Source organism: Molossus molossus, unplaced genomic scaffold (assembly GCF_014108415.1).
Source record: "Molossus molossus isolate mMolMol1 unplaced genomic scaffold, mMolMol1.p scaffold_m16_p_20, whole genome shotgun sequence".
Taxonomy (NCBI): Eukaryota; Metazoa; Chordata; class Mammalia; order Chiroptera; family Molossidae; genus Molossus; species Molossus molossus.
Window position 1 is genome coordinate 10898850 of NW_023425356.1, and position 17283 is coordinate 10916132.

At 38.0% G+C, this 17283-nt stretch overlaps 1 protein-coding gene across 2 annotated transcripts in view; it reads left to right on the plus strand.

Moving 5' to 3' along the window:
* CD53 (CD53 molecule) overlaps positions 1 to 16825 on the plus strand; it is a 29368-nt gene extending 12543 nt beyond the window's left edge. For both annotated transcript variants that reach the window (XM_036272510.1, XM_036272511.1), the window contains 5 exons: positions 389 to 463; positions 1029 to 1124; positions 13100 to 13180; positions 14263 to 14346; positions 15140 to 16825. In XM_036272510.1, the coding sequence (XP_036128403.1) occupies positions 389 to 463; positions 1029 to 1124; positions 13100 to 13180; positions 14263 to 14346; positions 15140 to 15211 (408 nt within the window). In that variant the 3' untranslated portion in view covers positions 15212 to 16825. The remainder of the gene's footprint in view (positions 1 to 388; positions 464 to 1028; positions 1125 to 13099; positions 13181 to 14262; positions 14347 to 15139) is intronic.
* Positions 16826 to 17283: the final 458 nt, after the last annotated feature.

Below are 17283 nucleotides of genomic sequence, written 5' to 3' on the forward strand. Positions count from 1 at the left end.
CTCTTAGTCCATGGGATGGCACTCAATCCACTGAGACACACCAGCTGGGCTGCTCAACTGTTTTGATAGGCTAATTCCAAAATTGTTTCATTCCAAAATCAATGTTTCATTGATTTAATAAATGGTATTGCATGTACATGATACACATGGAGCTGGATAGATACATGGGAAGAAAAGAACAGCTGATCTGCTCTTTAGTGTCTTGGAGTCTAGTTGTAGAAAAGAATACATATCCCTCACAGAGCAAGAGAAGGCTTGTGAAGGCCTAAGAAGGCAGGACAAGAACCTCCTGCATATGTGCAGGACGTGACTGGCTGCTCCCAGGATGCAGTGGGAATAGGGGAAGAACTGGGGTCCGTGCTGTGAACATGTCTCTGCTTTGCCCCAGTTCTTTGTCCTGCTGCTGATCATCCTCCTTGCTGAGGTGACCTTGGCCATCCTGCTCTTCGTGTATGAACAGAAGGTAAGTCATACAGAACCCAGCTCATTTTCATATTGTGGAGAATGGGGAGTGGGCCATGGTGAAGAAGTTGGCACCAAATAAGTCCTACAGTTAGAGGTAGAAGTAAAGTGGAACGATGGAGGAAAGCGAGTGATTGTAATTGGGGAGATAAAAACTTTTATGAAGTGTATTGGACTCGTGCGATTCTTTGAATGATAAGTGGGGAGAACAGTAAAAGCAAGTTTATCTCTCTCCTACTTACTTTTCTCCAGGTGTTTGGCAATACAGAATATCTGTCTTGGTGCCTAAGACAGCCCAGGCTTTGACTGTCCCCTTTCCTCCTTTGTAAAACCAGTTCTGGAAACACAAGAGACCACTGCAGGCCTCTTCCTTCAATGCCACCTCACCCGCACACTTCCTTCTGTGTAAACACACGTCAGAATGTCCCTCCTTCCCTTCCTTAGCTCTGAGGAGACCATTTGGAAGGGAGGAGCAAATGGGACCACTCACCTATACTAGGAATTTCTTGTTCCTTGAACTCACCTGCTTTTTACAATGTCTCCCCTGCTGGCATGTGGCTGCACAGCTGAATGAGTCTGTGCATGAGGGCCTGGCCGAGAGCATCCAGCGCTATCACTCGGACAACAGCACCAAGGCGGCGTGGGACTCCATCCAGCAATTTGTGAGTACAGATGGAATCCTTCCCAGCTCAACCTTGACTTAATTTTTCAACCTCAGTCCCAGGAGGCTAAAAGAGACTTCCTTTCCTTTCTGATTGGTACCAAGTTGTCTATAGTCTCTCTTTCATCCTTCACCAATTCATATAGGCTCAAAGTTTAAGCCCTACTAAGGAAGACCCAAATATGTCATACTAGATTAGTCTGTGTATTTTCCAAAATTTCTCTAAAAACAGAAATTACATAACACAAGAAATCTCTTTTGAATTCCTGAGTAGCCCAAATCCTGCTTGATACCTAGCAGACCAGCACCCCATTCCTCATGCCCCCTCCCCACCCACAAACATATATATTAACTATGCATCCCTGCCTTGGTGTGTTGGAAGATAAAGAAGGGTCAGGGAGCCAGCCTGGCACTGGCACAGTCTGTGTCACAGACAACCCCACTGTGATGCCACGGAGCCACCTGTGGCTCTGCCGTGCTGCTCAGAGTGGAGAAGAAACAGCACAGGAATTAGAGCCAGACCAGGATTACGTGGCCTTGGGAAAGTCACTGAACCTCTCTGAATCCCCAATTCTTTTAATTTTTCAATTCAATTTAGAAGCATCTTTATTATAGAGTTTTCTGACATATATAAATATAAACAGAATAATAGCAAAATGGATCTCTGGGTACATATCACCCAGCTTCAACAGTTAATATTTTGCCAAGGTTTCAGCTAATCTACTGTACTTTTTTGCTAGAATATATTAAAGCAAATACTAGATGTTATATCATCTCATCTGCTAAATATAAAGATAATAACCTCCTTTATTAAGAACTTCATTTTAATTTATTTAATTAACTAATTTTTAATTAATTAATTTATTTTTGTTAAGATGTTTCTCCTTTTTCCCCCACTGACACCCCCCCTGCCCTATCCCCAGCTTTGTTGTCCATGTCCATTGTTCATGCATACATGCATATAAGTCCTGTGTTTTATCCCTCCTCCCCCAACCCCTCTTCTGGGGATTGTCAGTCTGTACCCTACTTCCATGTCTCTGGGACAATCCCATTCCTCAGACTGTTATGTTCATTATATTCCACAAATAAGTGAGATCATGTGATAGTTGTCTTTCTCTCCTTGGCTTGTTTTGCTTAGGATAACACTCTCCATGTTGTCTCAAAGGATAAGAGATCTTTCTTTCTTACAGCTGCATAGTACTCCATTGTGTATATGTACGACCACTTTTTTATCCATTCGTCTACTGATGGACACTTGGGCTGTTTTCAGATCTTAGCTATTGTAAATAATGCTGCTATTAACATGGGGGTACATAAATTCGTTCTGATTGGTGTTTCAGGCTTTTTAGGGTATATTCCTAGAAGTGGGATTACTGGGTCAAATGGCAGTTCAATTTTTAATTTTTTGAGGTAACACCATATTGTTTTCCATAGTGGCTGCATTCCCACCAGCAGTGTACTAGAGTCCCCTTTTCTCCACACCCTCGCCAAGACTTGTTCTTTGATGATTTGTTGATGGGGGCCATTCTGACAGGTGTGAGGTAATACCTCATTGTTGTTTCAATTTGCATCTCTCTGATGATTAGTGATGTTGAGCATTTCTTCATATGTCTCTTAGCCATTTGTATGTCCTGTTTGGAGAGGTGTCTATTTAGTTCCTCTGCCCATTTTTTTTTTTTTTTTTTTTATTTATTTTTTTTTATCCTCACTCGAGGACATTTTTCCATTTTTTGTTCAGATAGAGCGGGAGGGAGAGAGAGGAAGAGAGAGAGAGAGAAACATCGATGTGAAGGGACACATCGAGTGGCTGCCACCCGCACGACCAACCAGGGCCGGGGACAAACTGCAACCGAGGTACGTGCCCTTAGCGGGAACCGAACCCGGGTCTCTCTGTACCCCTCTGCCCATTTTTTAATTGGGTTCTTTGTCTTCCTTTTGTTGAGCTGTATGAGCACTATATTGAAAATTAACCCCTTATCTGATGTATCATTGGCAATTACGCTGTCCCATACGGTGGGTTCCCTTTCCACTTTGGTGGTTGTTTCTTTTGCTGTGCAGAAGCTTTTTAGTTTGATGTAGTCCCATGTGTTCATTTTCTCCTTTGTTTCTGTTGCCTTAGGTGATGTATCAGTGAAAATTCTGCTGCATATGATGTCCAAAATTATGTTGCCTACATTTCTTTTAGGATTTTTATGGATTCATGAGTCACATTTAAGTCTTTTATCCATTTTGAGTTTATTCTTGTGTATGGTGTAAGTTGATGGTCTACTTTCATTTTTTTTTTTTTTTTTTGCATGTAGGTGTCCAATTTTCCCAACACCATTTATTAAAGAGGCTGTCTTTACTCCACTCTATGCTCTTGCCCCTTTGTCAAATATTAATTGAGCATATTGTCTTGGGTTCATTTCTGGGTTCTCTATTCTGTTCCATTGATCTATCTGCCTGTTCTTGTGCCAGTACCTGGCTGTTTTGATTACAGTGGCTTTGTAGTATAACCTGAAATCTGGTAATGTGATCCCTCCTACTTTGTTCTTCTTTTTCAAGATTGCTGTGGCTATTTGGGGTCTTTTTTGGTTCCATATGAACCTTTAAAGTATTTGTTCTAGTTCTGTGAAATATGTCGTTGGTATTTTGATTGGGATTGCATTGAATCTATAGATTGCTTTGGGTAGTATGGACATTTTAATGATGTTCATTCTTCCAATCCGTGAACAAGGTATGTGCTTCCACTTTTTTATATCCTCGTCTATTTCTTTTTTCAATGACCTATAGTTTTCTGCGAATAGGTCCTTTATTTCTTTGGTTAAATTTATTCCTAGGTATCTTAATTTTTTTGCTGTGATGGTAAATGGGATTGTTTTTTTAGTTTCCCTATCTGTGAGTTCATCATTGGTGTATAAGAATGCCGTCGATTTCTTGATGTTAATTTTGTATCCTGCTACTTTGCCAAATTCATTTATTAAGTCTAGTATATTTTTGATGGAGTCTTTGGGGTTTTCTACGTATAGTATCACGTCATCTGCAAATAATGACAGTTTCACTTCCTCCCTTCCAATTTGGATCCTTTTTATTTTTTATTCCTGTCTGATTGCTATGGCTAAGACATTCAGTACTATGTTAAATAAGAGTGGCAAAAGTGGGCATCCTTGTTTTGTTCCTATTCTTAAGAAATATGCTGTTAATTTTTGCCATTGAGTACGATGGTGGCTGTAGGTCTTCCAAATATGGCCTTTATTATGTCGAGATATGATCCCTCTAGTCCCAGATTGCTGAGCGTTTTTATCAGAAATGGATACTGGATTTGTCTAATGCTTTTTCAGCATCTATTGATATGATCATATGATTTTTATCTTTCATTTTGTTTATGTGGTGTAACATATTTATTGATTTGCGAATATTGCACCAGCCTTGCATCCCTGAGATAAATCCCACTTGGTCATGGTGAAGAATTTTTTTGATGTATTGCTGGATCTGATTTGCTAATATTCTGTTCAGGATTTTGGCATCTATGTTCATCAGGGATATTGGCCTGTAGTTTTCTTTCTTTGTAGTGTCTTTTTTTGGTTTTGGAATTAGAATAATGCTGGCCTCATAAAACGAGTTTGGAAATCTTCTTTTTTCTTGAATGGGTATTAGTTCTTCTTTGAATGTTCAGTAAAATTCTTCCATGAAGCCCTCTGGGCCTGGGCTTTTGTTTGCTGGGAGAGTCTTGATTACATCTTCAATTTCTTTTCTTGCTATTGGTCTGTTCAAGTTTTCTATCTCTTCCCAGTTCCTCTTTGGAAGACTATGTGTTTCTAGAAATTTGTCCATTTTGCTTAGATTGTCGAATTTGTTGCCATATAATTGTTCATAATATTTATTAATGATCCTTTGTATTTCTGTGGTATCAGTTATGATTTCTCATCTTTTTTGATTTTGTATATTTGGGTTCTCTCTCTTTGTTTCTTGGTGAGTCTAGCTAAGGGTCCATCAATCTTGTTTATCTTTTCAAAGAACCAGCTCTTTGTTTCATTGATCCTTTGAATTGTTTTTTTGGTCTCCATGTCACTTATTTCTGTTCTGATCTTTACTATTTCCTTCCTTCTACTTGCTCTGTGGTTTTCTTTTTGTTTGCTTTCTAGTTCTTTAAGTTGTGAGGTTAGAGAGTCTTTAGAAATTTTTATTGTTTCTTGAGGTAGGCCTGTAGTGCTATAAACTTCCCTCTCAGAACTGCTTTTGCTGTATCCCATAGATTTTGTGTTGTGTGTTCATTTTCATTGGTTTCCAGGAAGTTTTTAATTTCTTCCTTATTCTCCATGGTAACCCATTCATTGTTCAATAACATGCCATTTAGCCTCCATGTTTTCAAATGTCTTTGCATGTTCTTGTTGCAATTGATTTCTATTTTCATGCCATTGTGTCTGAGATGATGCTTGATATGATTTCAGTCTTTTGGAACTTGTAGAGACTTAGTTTGTGCCCTAACATGTCATCTATCTTTGAGGGTGTCCCATGTGCACTTGAGAAGAATTGAAATCTGCAGTTTTGGAGTATAATTCTCTGTAGATATCTAACAAATCCATTTGATCTAGCACTTCATTTGGAGTCTGTGTTTTCTTGTTAATTTTTTGTCTAGATGATCTATCCAGGGATGTCTGCGGGATGTTGAAGTCCCCTGCTATGATTTTATTGCTGTCGATTTCTCCTTTGAAGTCCTCCAGAAGATTTTTAATATATGTTGGTGCTCTTATATTGGGTGCATATATGTTTACCAAGGTTAAATCTTCCTGTTGTATAATCCTTCCAATATTATGTAGTGGCCTTTTTTGTCTCTAGTTATGGTCTTCATTTTGAAATCTACTTTATCAGATATGAGTATTGCTAACCCAGCTTTTTTTCCCTATCCATTTGCTTGGAAGATTTTTTTCCATCCCTTCACTTTCAACCTATGTGAGTCTTTTGTTGTGAGGTGGGTTTCTTGTAAACAACATATATGTGAGTCATGCTTTCTTATCCAGTCAGCTACTCTGTGTCTTTTTATGTGAGCATTCAATTTATTCACATTTAAGGTGATAATTGATATGTAATTATTTATTGCCATTTTTGTTTAGTGTGGTTCTATTTTTCTTCCTACTTCTTATACTAATTATAGCAGTCCTTTTAGCATATCTTGCAGTGCTGGTTTGGTATTAATATATTCCCTTACCCCCTTTTTTTGTTGGTCTGGAAAGCTCTTTATTTGACCTTCTATTTTGAATGATAGCCTCACTGGGTAGAGTAGTCTTGGATTCAGATCCTTGTTTTTCATGACCTTGATTACTTCATGCCACTCTCTTCTGGCCTGTAATGTTTCTGTTGAGAAGTCATCTGAGAGCCTTATGGGGGTTCCTTTGTAGTTAACCTGTTGCTTATCTCTTGCTGCTTTTAGGATTCTCTTTTTGTCTTTAATTTTTGACATTTTAATTACTCTGTGTCGTGGTGTGGGCCTGTTTGGGTTCTTCTTACTTGGGGCTCTCTGTGCTTCTTGAACTTGAATGCCTTCTTCCTTCACCAAGTTAGGAAAATTTTTTGTCATTATTTGTTCAATTATATTCTTTAGCCCTTGACCATTTTCTTTCTCTTCGGGGACTCCTATGATGCAAATGTTATTATGTTTCCAGTTTTTCCACAGTTCTCTTAAGCTATCTTCCGGTTTTTTAATCATTTGTTTCTTTTGGTTTTCTGATTGGTTGATTTTTCTACCCTGTCTTCTAATTCACTGATCCGGTCCTCAGCTTCCTCTACTCTGCTGTTTAGTCCTTCCAATGTGTGCTTAATTTCTGCTATGTCATTCTTCATTTCCACTTGGTTGGTTTTCAATGTTTCAAATTCTTTACCCATGGTGCTGATGTCCTTACTCTGCTGTTGAGCTTCCTCAAGATCAGGACTCTGAACTCTATCTTTGATAATTTGCTTAACTGCATTTCATTGATCTCCTCTTTGATAGAGTTCTCTTGTTCTTTCATTTGGGATTTGTTTTTTTGTTTCACCATTTTGGCTATCTCAGTGCATTTTGGAGCCTGCCAAATTTTCCCTGTGGGTGTTGGTGTCCTGCTGTTTGTGGCTCCCTCTACTGGGTTTGGATGGGCCTGGGTGGTCCCACGTTAAACACCACTGTCAAGTTACTCTCCTGGGTAGATCTGCAAGCCCAGGAAACGTTCACTTATCCTCTAGCTGTTTTCTAGAGGCTAGTAGTTTCAATTTAGTGGTGCCTTGGAATGTAGCCCTAGTATTCTGCATAATAGGATTTCCAGAGGGTGGGATAGATGCTGGTTGTTAATGAGCCTCAATTTTCATTTCTTTGCCTCACCTGGGAAAGGCTGAATCTCTGAGTTAGGGGGGGAGGGCTGCTGCTTTTCCTGCAGCTCTGGGAAGGAGCACACTGGCCACCATCCTTTGTGGCTACAACTCAGCAAAAACCCTTTGAGTGCCCTCCAAATCCCGGTCGTCTGCACAGAGTTATAGCCCAGTGTGCCCTCCTTCTGCCATAGTGCCCAGGTGAGTGGCTGTGGCTATTTTAGTGCTCTGTCCTTTCTCTCTGCACTGTGGAATGGGCTTGGTCTTTATTCCCCAAGGGCGCTGCTCACAGCTAAGACTGCTGCTGTTCATGGGCTCCCAGCCTACCACCCTCTTGCACCTCTGCAGATCCTACCAGTGTCCCTGGTTATATGGTCCTGTCCTGCTGCTTTTCTGTTGCTTTTTTCCCCCAGGATTTGTCTTTATTTAAGTTGTAATTTCTGTTGTAAATTCTGGGAAATTGTCTGTGTAGCTTCCATTCACTCTGCCTCCATTTTCACATCCCCTAAGCCTATCTTGTGTGGAGCTGGGTCGCACAGGCCTCTCTGGTGCTTTAGCACCCCTCAGGTCCTGTGGGTAACTGGATGGCACAGTCCCTGCTGGGTTGCACAGGCCTCTCTGATGCTTCAGCATCCCTCAGGTCCTGTGGGTAACTGGATAGCATAGTCCCAGCTGGGTCACACAGGCCTTTCTGGTGCCTCAGCACCCCACAGCTCCTGTAGGTAACTAGATCGCACTAAGAACTTAATTTTTAGAGCAGTTTCAGGTTTACAACAGAACAGAGAGAGGTACAGAGATTTCCCAATACCCTGTGCACTCACACATGTATGTTTTCCCCCATTTTCAATATCATTCACCAGAATAATACATTCATGTTTTTAACCAAGAATCAATCTACATTTACACACAATTATCATTCATAGTTTACATTGGATGGAGGATTCACTCTCAGTGTTGTATATTCTATGCATTTGAAAAATGTATAATGACATATATCCATCTTTATAATATCGTACATAGTAGTTTCACTGCACTAAAAATCCTCTGTGTGCTACTTGTTTATCTTTCCTCCTACTCCCATTCTTAGCAACCAGTAATCTCTTTACTGTCTCCATAGTTTTGCCTTTTCCAGAATGTCATGTAAGTGGAATCATAGAGTGTATAGCTTCAAATTGTCTTCTTTCACTTAGTAGCATGCATTTAAGGTTCTTTCATGTCTTTCCATGGCTTGATAGTTCTTTTTTTTTTTTTTAGCACTGAATAATATTCCGTTGTCTGGATATGCCATAGTTTATTTATTCATTCCCCTACTAAAGGATATCTTCATTGCTTCCAAGTTTTGGCAAGCATGAATAAAGTGCTATAAACATCTATGAGCAGTTTTTTGTGTGGGTGTAAGTTTTCATCTCCTTTGGATAAATACCAAGGAGCATTGTTGCTGTATCACATGGTAAGAGTATGTTTAGTTTTGTAAAAGTCTACCAAAGTGCCTGTACCATTTTGCATTCTTAACAGCAATGAATGAAAGTTACTCTTGCTTCATATACTCACCAGTACTCACCAGTGTCAGGGTTCCAGGTTTTGACCATTCTAATAGGAACATAGTGATATTGCATTGTTGTTTTACTTTGCACTTCCCTGATGACATGGTATTGAAGATCTTTTCATATGTTTACATGCCATCTGTAGGTCATTTTGGGTTAGGTGTTTGTTAAGGTCTTTGGTTTATTGTTTAATCAGTTTTTTTTTTTTTTTACTGCTGAGTAGTTAATTGTATATTTTTCGCAGCAGTCCTTTTTCAGATGTCTTTTGCTAATATTTTCTCCTAGTCTGTGGCTCGTTTTCTAATTCTCTTGATATTGTCTTTTATAGAGCAGAAGTTTTTAATTTTAATGAAGTTCAGCTTATCATTTATTTCTTTCATGAATTGTGTGTCTGGTTTTGTTTCTAAAAAGGTATCTCCATAACCAAGGTCATCTAGGTTTTCTCCTGTATTATCTACTAGGAGTTTTATAGTTTTGTGTTTTACATTTAGGTCTCTCATTCATTTTTAGTTAATTTTTGAGAAGGGTGTAAGGTCTCGATCTAGATTTATATTTTTACATGTGGTTTTTTGGTTGTTTTAGCACCATTGTTGAAGACATTATCTTTCTCCATTGTATTGTTTTTGCTCCTTTGTCAAAGCTCAGTTGACTATAATTATATAGGCCTATTTCTGGGCTCTCTGTTCTGTTCCATTGATCTATTTGTCTATTCTTTTGCTAATACCTTACTGTCATAATCACTGTAGCTTTAGAGTAAGTCTTAAAGTTGGGTAGGATCAGTTCTCCAGCTTTGTTCTTTTCCTTCAATATTGTGTTGCCTGTTCTAGGTCTTTTGCCTCTCTCTATAAACTTTAGAATCAGTTGGTCAAAACTCATAAAACAACTTGCTGGGATTTTGATTGGGATTGCATTGAATCTATAGATCGAGTTGCGAAGGACTGACATCTTGACAATATTGATTCTTCCTATCCATGGATGTGGGATATCTTTCCATTTACTTCTTTTTTTATTTTGTTTGTTTATCAGAGTTTTATAGTTTTTCTCATTTAGGTTTTGTACATATTTTGTGAGATTTATACCTAAGCAGTTTATTTGGGGGTTGCTAATGTAAATAGTATTGTGTTTTTTATTTCAAATTCTACTTATTTATTGTTGAAATATAGAAAAGCAATTGAATTTTACATATTAACATTGTATCCTGCAACCTTCCTATAATCACTTATTGATTCTAGAAGTTTATGTTTATTCTTTTGGATTTCTTCATAGATGATTATATAATTCGTGAACAAAAATAGTTTTATGTTCTCCTTCTCAATATTGTATACTTTTCACTTAGTTTTCTTGCCTTATTACATTAACAGGACTTCCAGTATGATGTTAAAAAGAAATGCCTTGTACCTGATCTTAATGGGAAGCTTCAAGTTCTCACCATTAAGAAGGATGCTAACTGTAGGGTTTTTGTATCAAGTTAAGCAAGCTCTCTTCTATTCCAACTTTGAGGGTTTTTTCTTTAATTATGAATGGTTGTTGTGTTTTTTCAGATGATTTCTCTGCATCTATCAATGTAATTGCGTGATTTTTCTTTTTTAGTCTTTTGATGCAACAGATTACATTAATTGATTTTCTAATGTTTAACCACTCTTGGTTCAGTTTTATTGTGATGAGAAATACTTAACATCAGATCTCTCTTCTTAACATTTTAAAACATTTTTTTATTTTTCACTGTAGGTACAATGTTGTATAGAAGATCTTTAGAAGTTATTAATTTTTAAATGTGGAACCAGCTTTACCTACCTGGCATAAATTGCATTCGGTCATGGTGTATGATTTTTTTCATACTTTTAAAATTCAATTTGTGTGTGTGTGTGTGTGTGTATGTATTTTTTTTTTTTTGGTACTTACCCCTAGCAGAAACCAAACTTGGGATTTTCTGGTCCACAGGCCGATGCTCCAACCACTTAGCCAAACCGGCCAGGATCAATTTGTTAATATTTTATTGAAGGTTTTTGCATCTATATTCATGAGAGACATAGGTCTCTAGTTTTTTGTTTTTGTTTTTTCCTTATAATGTCGTTGTCTGATTTTGGTATTAGGGTAATGCTGGCCTCATAAAATGAGTTAGGAAGTATTGGCTCTGCTTCTATCCTCTGAAAGAGATTGTAGAGAATTGGTATACTTTCTTAGTGAAATGTTTAGTAGAATTCACCAGTAAATCCATCTGGCCCTGGTTCTTTCTATTTTGAAAGGTCATGTATTATTGAGTCTATTTTTTAAAATAGATATAGCCCTATTTAAGTCATTTATTTCTTATTGCATGAGGTTTGGCACATTGTATTTTTCAAGGAATTAGTCCATTACATCTAAGTTATCAAATTTGTAGGCATAGAGTTCTATTGCATTTTATTATTTTTTAAATTTGCATGGCATCTGTTGTGGTGTCCCCTCTTTCATCAGATGTAGTAATTTGTATCTTCCCTTTTTTACTTACTTAGCCTGGCTAGAAGCTTATCAATTTATTGATATTTTCAAAGAACCAGCTTTTGGTTTTGTTGATTTTTCTCTATTGATTTCCTGTTTTCAGTTTCACAGATTTCTACTCTAATTCTTTAAAAACAATTTTTTTTCTGTATTGATTTTAGAGAGAGGAAGAGAGAAGGAGAAAAAGTTAGAAACATCAATGAGAGAGAATATTGATGCCCCCCACTGGTGATCGGGCCCACAATCTGGGCATGTGCCCTGACCAGGAATCTAACTAGCAACCTCTTGGTGCATGGGTCGATGCTCCACCACTGAACCACACCAGCCAGGCTAGTCTAATTCTTTTTTTTTAATCCTCACCTGAGGACACCTTTTGCATTTATCTTCAGACAGAGCGGAAGAAGAGAGGGAGGAAGAGAGAGAGAGAAACATCGACGTGAGAGAGAAACATCGAGTGGTTGCCACCCACACGACCCCAACACGTGCCAGGGACAAACTGCAACCGAGGTACATGCCCTTAGCGGGAACTGAATCCCGGACTCTCCGGTCCATGGGCCAATGCTATAACTGCTGAGCCAAACCGGCCAGGGCTACTCTAATTCTTATTATTTCTTTTCTCCTTGTTATTTTGGATTTAATTTGCTTTTCTTTTTCTAATTTCCTAAAGTGGACTTAGATGATTGATTTTATATGTTTCTTTTCTGATATTTGCATTTGATGCAAAAAATTTCTCTCTAAGCACTGCTTTTGCTGCAGCACACAGATTTTTATAAGTTGTATTTTCATTTTCATTTATTTCAAAATATTTTTTAATTTCCTCTGAGATTTCTTTTTTGAACATGTGTTATTTAGAAGTGTGTTATTTAGCTTTTGTGTAAAATAACTTTTTTTAATATGCCTAAAATTTTAATAATTGTTAATATCAGTAATAAATGTTCTACAATAAAATTTACCTAATTACCTAGAAATTAGTTTTAATTGGTTTCCTCAAATCAAGATCTAAACTAGTTCACTTGTTACATCTTGTTGATATGTCTCTCTAAATGTCTTTTAATTTATAATAGTATCTCTCTTTGTTCACACTATTTATTTGTGGGGGAAAAGAAAAGATCAATTGTTTTATAGAATGTCCCACTTTCTGGATCCGACCAATTGCTTCCTCAAGATATTTTAGTGTCAGAGAGTCTTTATCTCTTTTACTTGTGAATCTAGAAGCTTGATGCAGTTTCCATTTGTGATGAGACACAACAGGAAATAGCTGATATTTCCCATTGCATCATGTGAGCAGGCATGTAATGTCTGATTGTCCTACTTTTTGTGATCTCAAGATTAGTTGGTGGGTCTAGGTATGGTCAGCCTGATCCCTCCATTATAAAGTCCCCTGTGTGCCTAATTTTTTATCTGCAAAGTATGAATAAACTAAACATGCCCTCTCTACTTCAAGGAGTCTACATGAATGAAATGGTATAATAGATTTGAAAGCACTTTGTTCTCAGAAGCTATAGTACTCAGGCCAATTCTGGATTTTCTGTTATACAGTCAGATATGAAGGTCCCACCTTTTCTCTAAGGCTTAGAGATTTAATTCTGTTGACTTTCTAACAATCACATTTTGGGGGGCGGGGGTTTATTTTCAGCTGCAATGTTGTGGTATAAATGGCACAAGTGATTGGACCAGCGGCCCACCAGCTTCTTGCCCTTCAGATCCACAAGTTAAGGTAATTTTTGGCAACTTTTCTGTTATTAGCATTTTTAATTGAATGTTTAATTGCCTTAGAAACTCCAGTCATATAGGACCCAGTCTTCCCAACCAAAAACAGAGAACCTTAAACAAAATAGAGACTAGGGAGACAACCCAGGTAACTAGACAAATAAAAAAAAAACAAAACAGAACAACAGGAAACAAGTTCATTTAGACTAGAGATGTCATTAAGAATCTTGGTGCTCTAAACTATTACATTAGAGGGGGAAAATTTATATGATAATGGCAGAGGATTATGTCTAGATTCTTCTTGAGCAAGAAGTGGGTTTCTATGGTTGAAAGTGAAATTTATAAGGTTGGGGTAGAAAAGCTTCTCCATCAACCTATCTGCTCTCCTTCTGTAAAGATGGAAGCATCCAGCCCTTTAGTGAAATGAATCGTAAGGGAAAGAGTGAGGAGTTGGAGGAAACAGAGTTGGTGAAACTGTTGAAACAACATGCCCGCTTAATTTTGACCTCCAGACTAGGCCCAGAAAAGAAGCCCAAATCATCTTCTAATTTGACCAAGTCCTTAAGGTCCTGTTACCCCATGTTACCCATTCCTGGGGTTGTTTGGAAATCTCTGAAATTTCTTAGGTGTCTGAAAAAATACTGGGATACCTACCAACCAGCAACTGCCCTGGAGCTTGGTAGGGCCATGATGGGTTTGCTGGCTTTTGAAGCAGAAGTTGAAATGCAACCAATCCTAGCATTGCATTGCCTACATTCCAATTTGTTAATACCAAGTCAGCAGTAAATGTTCAAAGAACATAAGGAAATCTGTTGCTGACATACCTTTTAGGAGTTAGTTGAACTCAGTGTGTAAGGATTTAAGACTTCTAGTTTAGGTACCATTATAATAATAATAACATAACCAAAAAGTCTCATTTAATATATTCTCTACTTTATGCCTATTTCTTTTTTATATAAAGAAAATCAAAATATAACACCTGGCTTAAATCTCTTGGCCTAAGGCAAAAGACAAACTGTTTTCCCAAATAAGCCTCTTGATAAAGTTGAATAATATAGTGGTATCATTTGTAATTATCATTTTTTCTAGGGTTGCTATGTAAAAGCAAAAATGTGGTTTCAGTCCAACTTCCTGTATATCGGCATCATCACTATCTGTGTGTGTGTGATCCAGGTAAGAGCTTAACCATAGGACTATTTTAAGGAGTTAAGTCATATAAGGTTTTAGAACAGTACCTGTTATATAATATATGCTCAATAAATGTGAGGTTCCCCAGTAAGGTAGCAAATGTTATTACCAATTTAAGGCATATGGAAAATATGCTGTAAGATCTATCTAGTCAACTTATCCTTAAGAGAAAAGCTTGTGATAGACAAAACATTCCACTTGAAATTTGGCCTTGTGTGCTAAGCAGGAGTTGGTAAAAAAAATTATAATCAATTTCCTTGCTGTTTCTCTGCTTAGTTTGACAAGTCGGGATTCAATTGGGGGTAGTTTTGTGTTCTTTATATTATGACATTTCTACCGTTTTTATACCCAAATGTTTTGGGTATATCACAGATTAGCTAAGATGGAATCCAGGAGCTCAGAGAAAAACAAAGTTTCTCTGCTTGGAAACTAAGGAGGTCTAGAGCATGGGTAGAGATGACTCATTGCATGAAGTGTTGACTTATGCAGAACATGCCTGTACCATCAGCAGGGCTTCTTAAGCTTTCTTAAGGACTTAAGGGGAAAAGTGATGGCCCCATACTTTATACTCCTGTGTCTTGCCATCATCACTCCCGCTTGTCTCCCCACTGCCACAATAAAGCTAAAAGAGACAGTATCTGAGAAGGAATTGAAAGTGATGGCAGGCAGAGTGGTTTCAGTGTAACAGATACTTTCTTTTACTTTGGGGCTGATCCCAGAGGTTGTGGGAGAAATGGCTCGTCCTATAGAGATCTCATATTTTCCCAACTCTTCTCAGGTATTGGGGATGTCCTTTGCGCTGACTCTGAACTGCCAGATTGATAAAACCAGCCAGGCCCTGGGGCTGTGACCTGCTACTGACTTTGCTGAAAAGACTTGTTTCATCTCTGAAAATCTGAAACCACTTATAGCATGAAGGACTAAATGATCACCTCCTGGACTGACATCTTTGACCCCTCTCATCTCTTCCCTGCTTTGGTTCTTGTTTCACACAACCAGAGAAGAGGGTGTTGGACAGGTTCTTCCCATCTCAGGAAGCACCCACTCATGGTGGCAGCCATGTCACTCAAAGTGGGGACACTAATACTGAGCATTTTTCAGACATGAGAGGCCAAGAGAACCTGTGGCACTAATGGCTCAGGATTAAAGGATGGGTCTAGGACTTGAATTTTTGTGTCCTCCCATTATCTCTAAATCATACCCAGTTCACTCCTCAAAGTCAAGCAAGAGACAAGCTAAAGGGACCTCTGGAGCCAGACTTACTAGATCATTGTCACAATCTTGTTTCCTTGAGACTGTAGATATTGGCTACAGAAATGACAGAGTATTCTTTCTCCAAATAGTGGGGTTTCATTTCAATTTCTTATTCATTCATTCTATCTTTCCAGAAGAAACTATCTAGTTATTCAATCCTGATTTCAGCCAATCTCTTAGTCTTTGATTTATATAACTGTGGAGGAACTCAGCAGAACCAGTGTTTCTGGTGACTCAGATGATAACCACATTCAGAAGAGTTCTGATGTTATTTCTTTATCACATAAGGTTTTGTTAATGTGCTATTTTAACTCTTTAATAAATAAAATAGCATATGATCTCAGTCACTACGTTCCCATTCCTATATCTCAAATACACATTCTACCACTCAGGCTGATTGCCTTGCCAGCGAGCGAAGAATGCTAGTTATCTATTGCTGCATAACAAATTACCCCAAAACTTAGTGGCTAAGAACAACAAACATTTATTATCTCACAGTTTTTGTGAGTCATAAATCTGGTATTAACTTAGCTGGGTGATCCTGGTCTGTGATCTCTCATGTGACTATGATCAACATGTCAGCCACAGCTGCAGTCATTCCAAGGCTCAACTGGAAGGGGACTCATTCTCGAGCTCTGTCATATTGCTCTTAGTAGGCAACAGTTCTTTGTCACATATGCCTTTCCACTGGGCTGCCTTATGACATGACAGTAGGCTTTCCCCATAGAAAGATATTCAAGAGAGAGCATGAAATACAGCACCCAAAACAAACCATAGTCCTTTCACAACCTAACTCAGTTCTGCCATATTCTATTTCTTAGAAGTAAGTTGAAAAGTTCAACCCATCCTCAAGGGTAGCGTATTATACAAGGGTGTGGATACTCTGAGTTGGAAATGAGAGGTGGCCAACCAACCATACCATGTTTGTTGGATCAGAAGAAGTTAAACTGAACTGTCTATAGGCTGAATTAAATTATCTATATAATAATCACATTTTGTAAAGCAAACAATGAGAACATATCTAATCTAGAACCAAATGCAAAGAAGTCAAAGAAAGAGATGGAAGAATTGGTTTCTATTATCAAAGTGTTATGTAGGATCTCCCCCTTCCCTTTAGGAAAAATCGGTCATTTTAATAGTTTATAGAGAAACCTACATCTTTTGCACTTTCCTGAGGCAAAGAAGTTTGCAGAGGAGACATTCTTGTAAATATCACAGGTATCAAAAGTATCTCACATACAACATGTACAAAGTGAAACTTATCATTGTATCTTCCAAATCTGTTCTTCTTTGTGCCCTATATTAGTGAGTGATAATACCACCCACCCACCCGCCCACTCATTGCCCTAGCCAGAAACCTGGGCTTTGTCCTTAACTCTAGACTGTCTTTTCTCCCAACATCCAGTGAGTCATGAAGTTCTATAGATTTACCTGAAAAATATCAAATCCATCCATTATCCTCATTTTATTTCTGACTTGTATTCCTTCAGTAGTCCACTATCTTTCCCCCTAGTATCCACTCTTGGCCCCATCTGAACTATTCTTTATATAGCAACCAAAATAATATTTCTAAAACAAATATAATCGAGATACATTTATGCTTGAAACTATTCAATAACTATGTTTCTCTTGGGATAAAGTTCAGGTTCCCTATTATGTCTACCAGGC